This window comes from Ipomoea triloba, chromosome 13 (assembly GCF_003576645.1).
Source record: "Ipomoea triloba cultivar NCNSP0323 chromosome 13, ASM357664v1".
Classification (NCBI taxonomy): domain Eukaryota; kingdom Viridiplantae; phylum Streptophyta; class Magnoliopsida; order Solanales; family Convolvulaceae; genus Ipomoea; species Ipomoea triloba.
The window spans coordinates 22,561,226-22,574,533 of record NC_044928.1 but is presented as its reverse complement, the minus strand read 5'-3'; the positions used below and the strand labels follow the sequence as shown (position 1 = coordinate 22,574,533).

General features: G+C 33.6%; 1 protein-coding gene across 2 annotated transcripts; it reads right to left on the bottom strand.

Moving 5' to 3' along the window:
• Positions 1-5,937: 5,937 nt before the first annotated feature.
• LOC116000866 (histone-lysine N-methyltransferase ASHR1) lies at positions 5,938-11,793 on the bottom strand. 2 transcript variants are annotated; one of them, XM_031240729.1, is made up of 14 exons: positions 11,601-11,793; positions 11,295-11,446; positions 11,056-11,190; positions 10,067-10,121; positions 9,861-9,979; positions 9,552-9,640; positions 9,378-9,459; positions 9,118-9,222; positions 8,929-9,019; positions 8,722-8,841; positions 8,386-8,492; positions 7,842-7,911; positions 7,443-7,506; positions 5,938-6,557 (listed from the first exon to the last, which is right to left on the bottom strand). In XM_031240729.1, the coding sequence occupies exons 1-14, from the start codon at positions 11,698-11,700 to the stop codon at positions 6,377-6,379; spliced, it is 1,470 nt and encodes a 489-aa protein (XP_031096589.1). In that variant the 5' UTR covers positions 11,701-11,793; the 3' UTR covers positions 5,938-6,376. The 2 variants fall into 2 exon arrangements, with proteins under 2 accessions (XP_031096589.1, XP_031096588.1); XM_031240728.1 differs by having other exon boundaries at positions 9,861-10,121.
• Between the last annotated feature and the right edge of the window lie 1,515 nt (positions 11,794-13,308).

Genomic DNA, 13,308 nt, shown 5'->3' with positions numbered 1-13,308 from the left:
TTAAAATTATATTTCTGCCCCATAGAGCCATAGAGGACATGTTCTTTTTAAAAAAAAAATTCTTTTTTCCTATTTTACCTGTACTTAAATAGAAAAATATTCTAATGGAATCTTAAGTGTGTCCACTTTAGTGCAGAATTTATTCAACTCATTTTAGAGCTTATATCTAAAACACAATAATGTGTCAATTCAAACTTATAAGGGTGTCTTTATCCCTACAATACTCTCACTTTTAAAAACTTCACATCATCAAATATATAATTCTATTTTTTCTACATCCCTGTAATACTCTCTTACTTTAAAAAATGGTTCCACTTTCACATCATATCAAAAGAAAATAAATAAATAAATCTAAAACAAAAATGAAAAATATTTTTAAAAATAAAATAAAAGTACAAAAGGTTGCCACAGCAGCAGTTGCAACAGCCTTTTGTCAGGTTTAGGAAACTTGCTGCCGTCGCAAGTTTGCTAACCATGTCATCATATAAAAAACGTGTTTTTAAATGTGCCACATTATCTATTAAGAGGAAGATTGGTGGGATAAGGACAACCTAATAGTTAATTATGGACTTAATCATTATTATTATTATATAGAAAAAATGTCAAATTGATCATAAACTTTATATGAGAAGTCAATTAGACATCTGAACTTTTAAAAATTACAATTAAATATAGTAACATGTTATTTTCGTGCAGTGAAATTCAAGAATCAGTTATTAACCTATAATAGCCCGTCATCAGAGTTCTGGCAAGGTTTTACCTAGCTCCCGACGAGTAAAATCGTTGATCGGCGACAGGTGAATGGTTTCCAGAATTCTAATCATTGGCTCTTATGGGTCAATAATTGGTTCTTGAGTTTCGATGCACGAAAATGATATGTTGATATTTTAATTGTAATTTTTAAAAGTTCAACAATCTAATTAATTTTTTGTATCAAGTTTACGACCTATTTGTAACTTTCTTTTATTATATTGATATTTTTTAATTTAATTTTTATTAATAATTTCATTATAAATTTTTATTGATTTTGATGGCAATCATGAGCTAGTCGTTTTTACCAATTCTATTACATTTTTATGAAATTTGAAGGTTAAAAGATAATTAAATTATTTTATGACATTATTTTGCGAAGCTAGTAAAAGCTAGTAGCTCGGACTTGTTCCTCCTCTTGATAAAAAAATAAAAATTATTACCTTTTAAATCGTGAAATTGTCAATAGTAATTTTTGGATGGCACCAACTTTGCTTTGATGACCAGATTCAAGAATGATGTGTTATTCAATTTTTCATTAAAAGAAGTTTCAGATTAAATTAAAAGGAGTTGATAGTAGACAACATATAATATATTAGAAATAGTAACTTAGTTTTTAACTCTTAGATTTCAGTATTTCATGCAGATAAAAAGAATTTGGTCATGAAAGACTACATTTTAAATCCTATAAAAAGAAAAATAAAAATGCAATCATGAAGATTAAGTGGACCACACCTCACAAACAATGATGTGGGCGTTTGGCAAATAACTATTTAGTATATTTAATAGATTGAGTAAGTGAATTTGACTAGATTATAACATAATAAGATAATTGTAGAAAAATATTTGTTAAATTAGTTGTTACCCGATAGCTGATTACATGCAAAATGATATTTAGAAATATAATTTATTTTTTTCAAAAAGCTTATCAAAATTTTGATTTTTAACATTTTGGAGCAATAAGCTGTTACAAAAAAAAAAATTAACTAAATACTCATATTGGTTGCTAATAATAATCAAGTAATTCAAAATTGACTGATAAGTTAACTATGCTACAAAATAAGTTGGATTTGTTTATGAATTTGAATTGTTGTGAATTGAATCAAAGGATAAAGATTCCGATTAAGGATAAATTATTATTATTTATTCTTTTTTTGAAGATAAATTACTATTATTATTATTATTATTATTATTATTATTTATGAATTACGGAAAAAGAAAATTGTGTGGGGGGTGAGAGTGAAATTATCCATCCAATCGAGAAAGTGAAAGGGAAACAGGTGGGGAAGGTGAAGTGAAGTAAAAGAGGCAAGGTCCCCTTTTCCCTGTACATGGATGGCTCAGATTTTTGTGCTGTAGGCCCTTCTTCATTTATAATACCAACCCTAATCAATTAGTTTATGAGAGTTTTTTTTTTTTTTTTTCACCGTGAGACGGGTCGGGTCAAGATGCAAATGTAACACTTATATGCACAAATGCCATACTTATATCCTCAAATGTAATACTAATCAGAAATAAAATTTTTGTTACTTATAAGATAAATGTAATACTTTTAAGGGAAAATACAATACTTTTACATTTCGATTTAAAAATATTACATTTTTCCACAAAAGTATTATATTTGCTCTTATAAGTAAGTGCCTTGAAAAATGTATTACTTTTTCTCTAATAAGTAACAAAAATTGTATTCTTGATTAGTGTTATATTTGAGCATATAAGTATGACATTTGCATATATAAGTATGACATTTGCATGGTGTCTTGACCCGACACGACTCCTTACTTTTTTTTTGGCTTATGAATTTTCCCACTCCTTATCATGGGACTTTTATTTATTGGATACTCATAAATTGGCATCTTTCCACTAATTAAAATGAGAAATTTAATTACCAATTTTACAATACCATGAGGAGAAGATTAGAAGGAAAATTATAGGATCCGATACAAATTATAAAAAATATAATATAATAATTATAGGACTCTATCTTCACAATTTCATAATTCTATATTCACAATTTCATAACTCTATATTCAAAATTGTGAATATAGAGTTAAAAATTGTGAATATTGAGGTCTAAAATTGTGAATATAAAGTTCTAAAATTTTGAATATAGAGTTCTAACATTGTAAACATGGACCCGGATCCACCTGAGTGCATAGCATAATTTGCCCCTCCACCCCCACTTGTTATGCCATGGACCCGGGTCCACCTAGCAAGGTGGACTGGGTCCATGTTCACAATTTCATAACTCCATGTTCACAATTTCATAACTTCATGTTCACAGTTTTATAACTCTATGTTCACAATTTTATAATTCCATGTTCACAATTTCATAGCTCTATGTTCACAATTTCATAACTCTATGTTATAACATATTACTTTTGGTTTGAAATTTTCTAAGTCTTTGTAATTCTCTTTTGGGTAGCACTGTTATTGTTTTCATCTTCAGTACGTGTCCTCTTCTTTTTTATTAGTAGTCACTATAAGAAAAATCATGAATCGCGACGAAAATATCACGATGGAACGTAATTCGTTGTCGATTTGTGACGGTTTTTGCGACGGAATGTGTTCCGTCGCAATTGTGTATTCTCATGTGAAAGTATTGAACAAAATATTGATATTTATTATATTTGTAAAAGGTTAATAAGTAGTGCATCTTGTTCTAGTTCTATAACTTGTTTACTTGATACTTGATAGGAACAACAATGATTCTACAAGTAATAAATTGAATACTGATGTCGCAATGTGTCTAATTTTATCAACAATTTTGAATTTCCACATCCATTTTGCACCTGTTCATTTTGAAATTCATATTTTTTGAATTAGTATGAATGAATGTAGTACTTGATTTTGTGTGTGTACGTATGTGTCAACATTGTTGTCAAGGGAAGATGATGATAAATAATTCAAAATCTATGATTACAATAGATATTGTTATAATGATATAGTAAAAATTAACTTAATTACAAATTTCTTTAGAAGTTTTCATATATTGATAATAAAATTCTGATAATGATATGTAAACTTGTTCAATTGGAGTCAACGGGGTGTCAACATTGTCAATTCTTTGGACAATTAATGGTTTTATCGTTTAGAATTCATGTATAGTTGTATTTCTGATCTAACAACTTTGTAGTTAGGTCGTGCAGGTCTAATAATGATGTAAAAAAAACAATTTTATTGGATAAAAAATAATAGTACAATATTTGTAAAGTAATATACAATTGTACCATTACAGAAATACAAATAAAAAAATATTAATATCATAATGACATTGAATCATTCTCAATAATGAAAAAGCATAATTGATTCTAAATATTGGTTAAATGCTTGTAACATGTGCCATGCATGCCAGGTTAGGCCAAAATAAGTTTTCTACACACTATAGATTCCAATGTGTGTGCCACTAAAAATAGTATATGTGATTTGGCAAATCCACAGCTGATTAGAATATCAACCAGACAAAGTAATTGAATACCGTAGCCTTGCATTCCTAGCTGATTATGAATGCCAGAACATTCAAACTCATATATAGAACATCTCCTCATGCACAACAGGTATGGTAAAAAAAGGTTGATGGTTCGGTTGGAGCCACCCACTGGGCACTCGATGAGCTTGGGTGCACCGATCCGTTATCCATCCACTGTAGAGAGTCTGTGAAACCAGCCTCACGCATTACCCTCCGGTTCAATAGCCAAGATGCCTTTGCCTTCGCAGAGGCACCACGGCCAAGTCCCCACGCCCTACCTAATGGTGCGTATGGCCTAACGGTGTAGAAGGTGAAGGTAGCAGCTTATCAAATGGTTAACACATATTTATCTCCTCGATGTGGGAGTTTTTGCAATGGCCTATTTTACTTCAATCTGCTTCATTCACTATTAACAAATTAAATTCTATTAATATTAATAATGCATATATATTATAAAAGGGTCCAAATCATGTGAAAAGAGACGCCAAATAAAACATGCGGTGACGGCTCTTAAAAATAAGAAATTTTTTTATCCAAATTTTAGTAGTATAAAATTATAATACATAATGTTGCGCCCGCGGAAGTGGGATAGATCAGATTGCAACAATAATTTGAGAAAGAAAAATAAATGAGGCACAGATTTTACGTGGAAAACCCCTAAACAAATTAGGGTAAAAACCACAGGCAATGGTAGAAGAATTTCACTATGAGAAAATAGGAGTTACAACCACTCTCTAACTAACAAGGAGAAAACAAGGATAATTCTCTCTTGCTAGGAAGGAGAAATACACTCAACAAACTCTCTAATATCTCTAGTATATGAGGGAAGAATAGAATGATTTGGGATGACAAGAATGGCAAATGACCTCCCTATTTATAGTTGAGAAATTGGGGTCATTTTGTAGTTAGTCCAAAGTTTAGGGACCAAATAATAAATATTTTGGTAGGTGCCTAACTCCATGCCTAACCCTTTTTGACTTGCCTAATTCTTTGTCAATTGTTGATATTTGCCTAATTATGGCTGCTGCAACATTCTTTGCCGACACATAATTTGTAGAAAATAAAGTAATTTAACCCAGAATTGTATATTATAATTTTTCTATAAAGTACTCCATATATTATATATAAGAATTAAAGTATTAATTATATCTGCAATTCTGCTATATTATTACTTTGTTTCTTGTAAATTATCTATTAGACTTTTGCAATAAAATACTACGACATTTATGTCATAATGTATTTATATAAAGTTTAAAGTATAGTATAAATGCTTGTAACTTGTGGGCATGTGGCATGGACCAAAATGATTATGGCACCTAGTTTAATCTTTTCGGCCTTCATTAACTCCATCTCTTGTTTCATTTACCCCTTAGTGACCTACTTTTGAGTCTATTCTCTTTCTTTAATTTGCTTGAACTACATGAAGTTAAATCTTTTAGACCGTTTTTTTTCTTTGTTGGCCACTATGATTAAACCCATAGTCGATAATGATTCTTTTAAACTGTTTTTTTGTTTGTCATTATGATTAAACTCATTGTCAGTAATATGTGAATGATTTGTAAACCTTGCATGACTAATTAGAGGATGATATAATTTATGAACTTACACAGCCGAGAGGGCACGAAAGTATCCACATTTCAAATGAACAAAAAGTGTATTAAAAAATGGACATCCGGATCATTTGGAAATGAATATAAAAGTTCTAAAGGCCAAAGCTATGTTTCAAAATGAACATGAAATTGAATAGAATTGGAAATCTCATATATCATGGTAATACCATGCTTGATCATTTGGAGGAAACACGGTATTTTATCCATTGAGACCAAATACCCATCCAACTTGCATAACAAAATAAAATACGGAGTAATAAACTAGGAACAACTCCAATCAAATTTGATTAGTCTGGTTGTTGGTATGATAACACTAAAATCTAAGTTCACCTCACGGTGAGAGCGCTCTGTTGCCCTTTCTTGGTTTAAACCAGACAGCTATAGGCAACCTAAGCTGACCTATCTCCTATTATTTGTCCTTTGCCTATTAGGGTCATAAGGCGGGGTTTACTCCATGCACACCCTCGAGTAATGGCTGCGAATTTCTCCCTCACCCCAATAAAACCAAAAAATAGTAAAGTGACGCAAGGCCAAAGAGGTCTTAAGTTCAACCCTGAAATCCCTCGTCATCCTCTTTCCTCGAAAGCTTATAAGAAAGCTCGGCTCGTGCTTCTTCCAATTCGAATGAGAGCTCCTTCATGAAAGGAGTAGTTGTTCCATGAGTAATTCTTAATATATCCATTGCCTTGCTCAGTGACTTGAATGCTTCCTCCGACTCTCCAAGCAACCTGAAAGCCCACAGAAGAGAACAACTTCTGTTAAGTTCATCAAAGGAGGAGACCGAGCATCTTTCATCTATTAGGACTGAAACGAAGATAAAGAGTATTTGTGAATCAAATATTTTTTAGATCTACCGAGGAGAGTACGTGCTGAAAAATAAGTAAAAAGGCATTCTTGGCATCCAATTGTTGCAATCTCCAACTAAAGTGGGAGCCAAAGACTAACAATCTCACTCTATTCATTTTTGCAACTGGGCTAAATGTCTCAACGTAGTCAATGCCATATGTCTAGGGATAACCTTTGGCAACTAGTCTTGCCTTATACCCAATGGTTATCAAGGCGTCGCCTAGGCGTCGACTGGACGCCTAACAAGGTCACCTTGCCCAGCGAGCTCGGGCCATCGCGCCTCACCCTTCCACTGCCAAATCTCCATAGCAGATTCGCCGTCTCCGTCACAGACTCACCATCGCCGTGCAGATTTGCCATCACCGACTGGCGACTGACCTTTCTTTCTTCCTACTTTCTTCTTGGCCGATTGGCCTTTCTTTTTTCTTTTTCTTTCTGATTTCACTCTTCTTTATTTCTTAGTGACTCCACTTTATCTTATTCATTACTTACAATACTCCCAATTATACACATATATATAGGTCTAAACAACATTAGAAAGATGATATATATATATATATATATATGGTTCAAATGCGGATGGTGTGCTCAGGTGCGGTGAGAGGAGAGGCATTGATCTTGCCAAAATCAATGAGATCATATGAACCTGCACTTGGGAAGGGAACATCCTTTCCCTCATTTTTGTTCTCATATTGTCCAAAAATGCCCAAATGGAAAGAACCGAGACTAATCAAATAATGAAAAAGTAAGGATTGGAAGTGTCTGACCATTCAAGTTTTCCACAAGTATAATACTGGAGTCCAAGCAAAGGATGAAATCCTTGATACACTCCTGCAGAAAGTAACAATATATTCAGAGTTCAGTACAATTGCTTATTGAATCATTCATATGATTATATTAAAGAAGACAGATGAGAGAATTAACAAACGAGAATTTTGCATACAACATGTGCGATTCATTTAAAAATTAATCAACAAAACAATATAAAATGGTCAATAGGGGCACGGAAACCCCATTCAGCAACTGACAACATAAGAATATAATGTCTGATATTAGATTGCCCGTAAAAACTTTATACTACTACTGATATAGTATATTCATATGTTATCCCAGTTTCTTTCATTATTTCGAGTTCATCCTAGCAACAGTAAGCTAAAGTGGCATACTCTCATAAACTGGAATAGTCAATCTGCAATACACCAAGGCTTCCTTCCAATCTTGAAGCTCCATAAACATCTGAATCAATGAACTTTATTCATCATCTTTACAAAAACAATAATAAATGTTAACAGAAAAGGAAAAGAAAAAAAGCGGAAAGAGGAAAGGGAGAAGAATGATTCTGGCTTTTTAAAAAAAAAACATGAAAGGAAAAGGAAACAGAGAAATATTTGTAGCATTTTCAGAGAACTAAGAATAACTGCTGAGAATAATACTGAACTTTTATCGAAATCTCAAGAGAAGTGATTTGTGCTAAAAGCTAAATAGGGTGGTGGCAAATGATGAATGGTATATTTCATTATTTCCTAAATCCTTAACAAATCAGGTAGAAGATGGAAAACGAGGAATAAAATAAAAATAAAAGTATTTGCTACCAAATGCTTTCAGGCACCACTTGAAAGACTCAATTTTCCACAATTAGGAACAAAATATTAGCAAACGAGCACGGGAGGAAATTGAAAATACGTGTAACACTATAAATTAAAAGCATACCTTTAAAAGTGTTTCCCGAGTGCGCATCAGATTGATTGAAAAAGCATGGTAAAGCCTCAACTCAAGCTCCTCAATAGATTTATACATCACAATAGCATCTTTTTTATCTGATTTTCAAAACCTTTATTAGAGAAAACAAATGTAATCCAATATCATATTCTGGCTGGATGTAAGTAATAATCCTCTTAAACATCTTATACTTGGTTGGATAAAAATGTTAATTAACCAGTACTAACATGAATATTTTTTAGTTTTAGAATAGTACAACTATTTTTAAAGTAAAAATAATAAATTTTTAGTAACTGTAAATGATATCTAGATCCAAATGGAGGATACGGCCAGAAGAAGATGACAATGAAGCTCTTTCGGACATTGATTTGATCTCACCGGCAAGGTTCATTACTTCTTCCTTCTCCCTAAGAAGTCCACACTGTTGACATATGAATCCTTTATCCTCTAGCACATCGAGAAAGAGATCAGTTACAGCTATAGCAACCTTGTGAACCAAAAATTCATTCATGCTATCAATCGCAGATGATATACCAGAGTCACGAAGCAGGAAACCTTTACACCGACTATCTTTACAACTATAGCCTTCCAGAATCGCACTTTCTTGGATATCATCAATTTGTCCCTTCATAAAATAACTAGCCAAGTTCAATCAAATACGAAACCCAGGGAACATTATTATAAAAATAGAAAGCATAAGGAAATAAAAATAAGGAAGGGTACCAATTTTATGCAGCGAGGGCAGGTGCAGGAGAAGAAGTATTGTTCTTTGAGGGCTTTCTGTCGAGTTATAGTGCTTCCAGCAGTTTCTATGTAACTTATCAATACCTGATAGAAGACAGCAAGATAAATCATTCAAATAACCAATCAGAAAGAAATGGTGAAGTGTCAAAAGAAAGGCCAATTGACAATATACTCACAACCTATCATGTGTATACACCTAATACGTATATGCATATGATTAGAGGTGTCACAACAATTACCTCAGTACCTTTCTTTATATGATGTACAGCACGTACCACTGCCATTCGTCCCTCAAACACTAAAACAGAATTTGGCAAACAACTATGGCATAAAAGCTAGATTAGAAATAAATAAATAAATATATGTGTGTGTGAGTGCAGGCAAAATAGAATAGAAAATTTTACAGAACTTACCAGTGGTTAATTATAGAAATTACAGGATAGAGCCCAGTTCCAAGGGGTTTCAGTTCACTGTCACAAATTGTGTGTGCATTGCATGCAAACTGCACGTAATAATATCAGAAGGATTTATTAGAGCAATATTTATGACAAATGAGTTGCAATATTAGATCTGAACTGTCATTAAACCACATGGCCTCTATGAATTTATTCAAGAGAATTATATGATTATAATGAGCAAAAGATGTAAGTGACAAATGCCGTTAAATGCACATCTATAAGAAAAAAATGCAACAACCCTGCCTGGCATCTATACCAGTATACCTTAGAAAAGTTTTCTGCAATCTCTTTTATATTGATGTCAGTCCATTGGAGGATCAAATTTACAAGGTTTGCCATCTGAGCGTACAACACTAGTTGCTTCTCATCAATGTCAGAAATGTCTTCAAAAGTGAACACGTTAAGATCAAAACAATATAACTTTATCAATTCAATTGAAAGGTGATATATATATATATATACAAGGATACGAGACACCAAAAGCTCCACCAAAGCATAGTTGTCCATGGCAGTAGTTGGGATATTCTGTCAATAAGAAAATAATAGTTAGAAGCTTAGGATCTTCAATACAGGTGTTCTAATCTGAAGCAAATATTATAAACAACTAAAACAAGCAGTTAAAATAGACTATGAAACCCCACATCCAATAACGAAAAACACAGTTTCTGAATAGCAAAACAATAAAATAAAAATATTTGAGCAAACAGTTGATGGAGAAATCTGTTTCCATGAATTAAATCTGTGTCCATGTCTATTTAAGCTGTTCTGGGCACCGTTTCCATGGATTATACAATAAAATGTGACATTATCTTAAAATATTTAGATTCAGCAGTGAGATCTAGAACAAAGATTGTACAACAGAAAACCAATGGCAAACAAAGCATTACACAAGTCCAAGTTTGCCAAAAAAAAAAATCAATCAAAGAAAGAGCATAAAAAAGCCTAGCCTTGAGACCTTAAAACCATTGTCTATATATCTCATTCCAAAGAAAGAGTTCTGATTTCTGAGCCAAATAACTTAAGAACATAGCAAACCTTTTTACCTTTCACCATTAAAGTTATATTTATTTTTCACTGGTCGATATGGATATTCCATTCACCTAACTACCTAAGTGAACCAGTATTTGAATTCCATGAAAATAGAATGCTCATAGAAATTCGCAATATTTTTCACTGGTAGATTGTAGATATGTAATTAGACTTCAGAGTTCTCGTACTTAACTTCAAGACCTAAACTCTAACATTTAATCTGTTATGAAGATTATGCAATTTCACTTAAAAAAGGAATGATAACCAAAGTCTAAAGAAGGCATGCTTTAGAAAAAGTCTTCCTTTTTGCAGCTGCTGGGGAAATCAGTACTCAGGAACAACAGTACAATAAGGTACAAAGACACATTTCCAAAAATGAGTATACACTAACTCTTATAAATATAACATAAAAGAAGATGAGACTACCCACATTTTCACTTTGCAGTTTTCTCCTCAGATAAAGTTTAACCATCAATCTGATGGTTGGTGCAAGGGATTTTATCCTGTCCCTCTCAAGTTTCAATAGTGATTGGCATTCAAATCGGTGCAACTTCCAATCCGACTTCTGAAAATTAGAAGTGTTAATATGTGTGCATACATAAATGTCATCAAGGCATTGGCAGAGAAAAAGCTTCCAATTAGTTAGAGCAACAAAATGTCCTTATTTACTTGACATGTGGCACCACAGTAATAGACAACTTGACAAGCAGAACACTTCTTAACATTAGTGGATGTAAAGCACCATTCACATTTTGCTGATGATCCAGTCTGGGTTTTGGTGGGAACAGAAACATAGGGCTCTTGGCTTATGATTACTTCCCCTAGTAACACAAGGGGCAAATTCATTCAGACAACCGAATAGACATTAATATATTGCAGAAAACAAAGTAACGGCTTAAGAACATGTAGAATTACAGTAAAAATACTTGCTTTTTCATTTCTTTGCAAGATTTAAGGGAGAGGAAGAGGAGAGACCTGGGGAAAAATCTCTGGTAGTGAAAATGCAGCGACCCTTTTGTGGATGAGTTGAGACCGTTACGCCTTTTTCCCTCAACGCTTCCTGCAATTCCTCCATGTATGCTCAAAGCTAGCACAATCAACCTCTGCGCAATAGTGAACTCGAGAGTTCCAAATGCTTCTGGGAACTTGGAGAAAATGTCTTAGGTAGTCAGTGATTTCATCGCGTTTTCCCATTGTATTTATTATTATTATTGCGCCCCAAAACGGCCAAAAGAATCTATTAATCTTCAAAAGAAATTATAGTAGAATATAATAATATAATTAGACTTGATGTGAAATATATCCTGAAAACTCGTCGAGTATGTACTCGTATGTACCCTTGAGAATGCGAGGAACAATTCTCGAATGAATCTGACTGGATAAAAGTCCTGACATAAGGAGAGTATTATGAGTTCGTCATTGAATGTCAGATCGGTCCCGACCTCGAGGCTCAGACCCGGACATTCCAACCAGAAAATTTCCTATTCTAGAGGATAAGCGTGTCAATAATCAATACCCACATGTATTAATTTATAAGGCCGCCGACCTTCCCAGTACATTGAAAGTGTGTTAGTTTGTTTGTATGGTGGGAAGATGGAATGTGTGAATGTAAGTGAGAGTAGGGATGTTATTCCCAAGTTGTCGTCTCTAAGGATGGTAAATTTGGAGTGTGGAGATGTAGTTTGTAGGGATCAATCCAATGTGTCAACACAAGATTCAAAACAATGCATCGTTGTGTAAAATTCACAAAAGTAAAACAGCAAGTGTTCACAAGTAAAGATACAATATGCAAGAAAAGGGAATTGGATTGCTTAGCCATTGCAACATGCTTCTAGGTGCTCTTTGAGGTAGGATTTGTGCTAGTGTTTACTACTCTCCTAGCAAGGTTTTCTCATTACCATCGTCATTCCGGTTTTAACGGCCTCTCAAAGGTCAAGGGAGCACCCAAGTGTCACCTAATCCCCTTGAGTCATTTCATCGAACACATTAACTACACCTTGTTCCGGATTATGTCCTCTCAGATCTAAGGCGGGAAAAGCAAATGAAAAAGAGTCTACCTATCCCTAGCAATCTATTGCCTGGAAGAAAGGTACCTAGATATCTCATGAAGTGGGCCTTGATTCACAAGACAACATACAAATTCATCCATTTCCAACAAGAAGATATAATAAACACAAGATCACAAATCCAAATTGACAATGTAATTTCACACTAGCATTAGGCAATGGCTTCACAATTCAATCCCTAAAAGTAACTAGCCACTCATGCTAGCCATGATCAACACAAAATGAATTGAAAGAAATAATAAAATTGCAATTGAAAATATGAAAGATTACCAAATTGAAAGTCAATCTACAAAGGAAGGTCAAAAATCACCAAGGAGTTGAGAGATTTGTCAACTCTCTTGCACCTAGGTTTTCTTCAATCTTGAGAAAGTTCTTGAGTGGAGAGAAGTACAATTGAAGTGACAATGTTACAAATGAAATCCAACCCATAATTCCTACTAAAGCTAAGCTATTTATACACAAAAATCCCAGAAAAGATCAACTTTGCGCGCTGCTTGCCGTCTACCATCCTGGCCACAATCGTGATCGGGAAACTTAAGCTGCCCATGTTTTCGGCCGCGATTGTGGCATGACTCGTGGTAGGCTCTGTTTCTCAGCCACGACCCCGTCCACGATCG

Excerpts from the sequence above, each read along its gene's own strand:
- LOC116000866 (XM_031240728.1), bottom strand. The coding sequence starts at position 11,700 with ATGGAGGAATTGCAGGAAGCGTTGAGGGAAAAAGGCGTAACGGTCTCA. Across the intron at positions 10,122-11,055 it reads GAAAACTGCAAAGTGAAAAT|AATATCCCAACTACTGCCAT; the intron begins GTGGGTAGTCTC and ends TCTTATTGACAG. Across the intron at positions 9,020-9,117 it reads GCCCTCGCTGCATAAAATTG|GGACAAATTGATGATATCCA; the intron begins GTACCCTTCCTT and ends TATTTTATGAAG.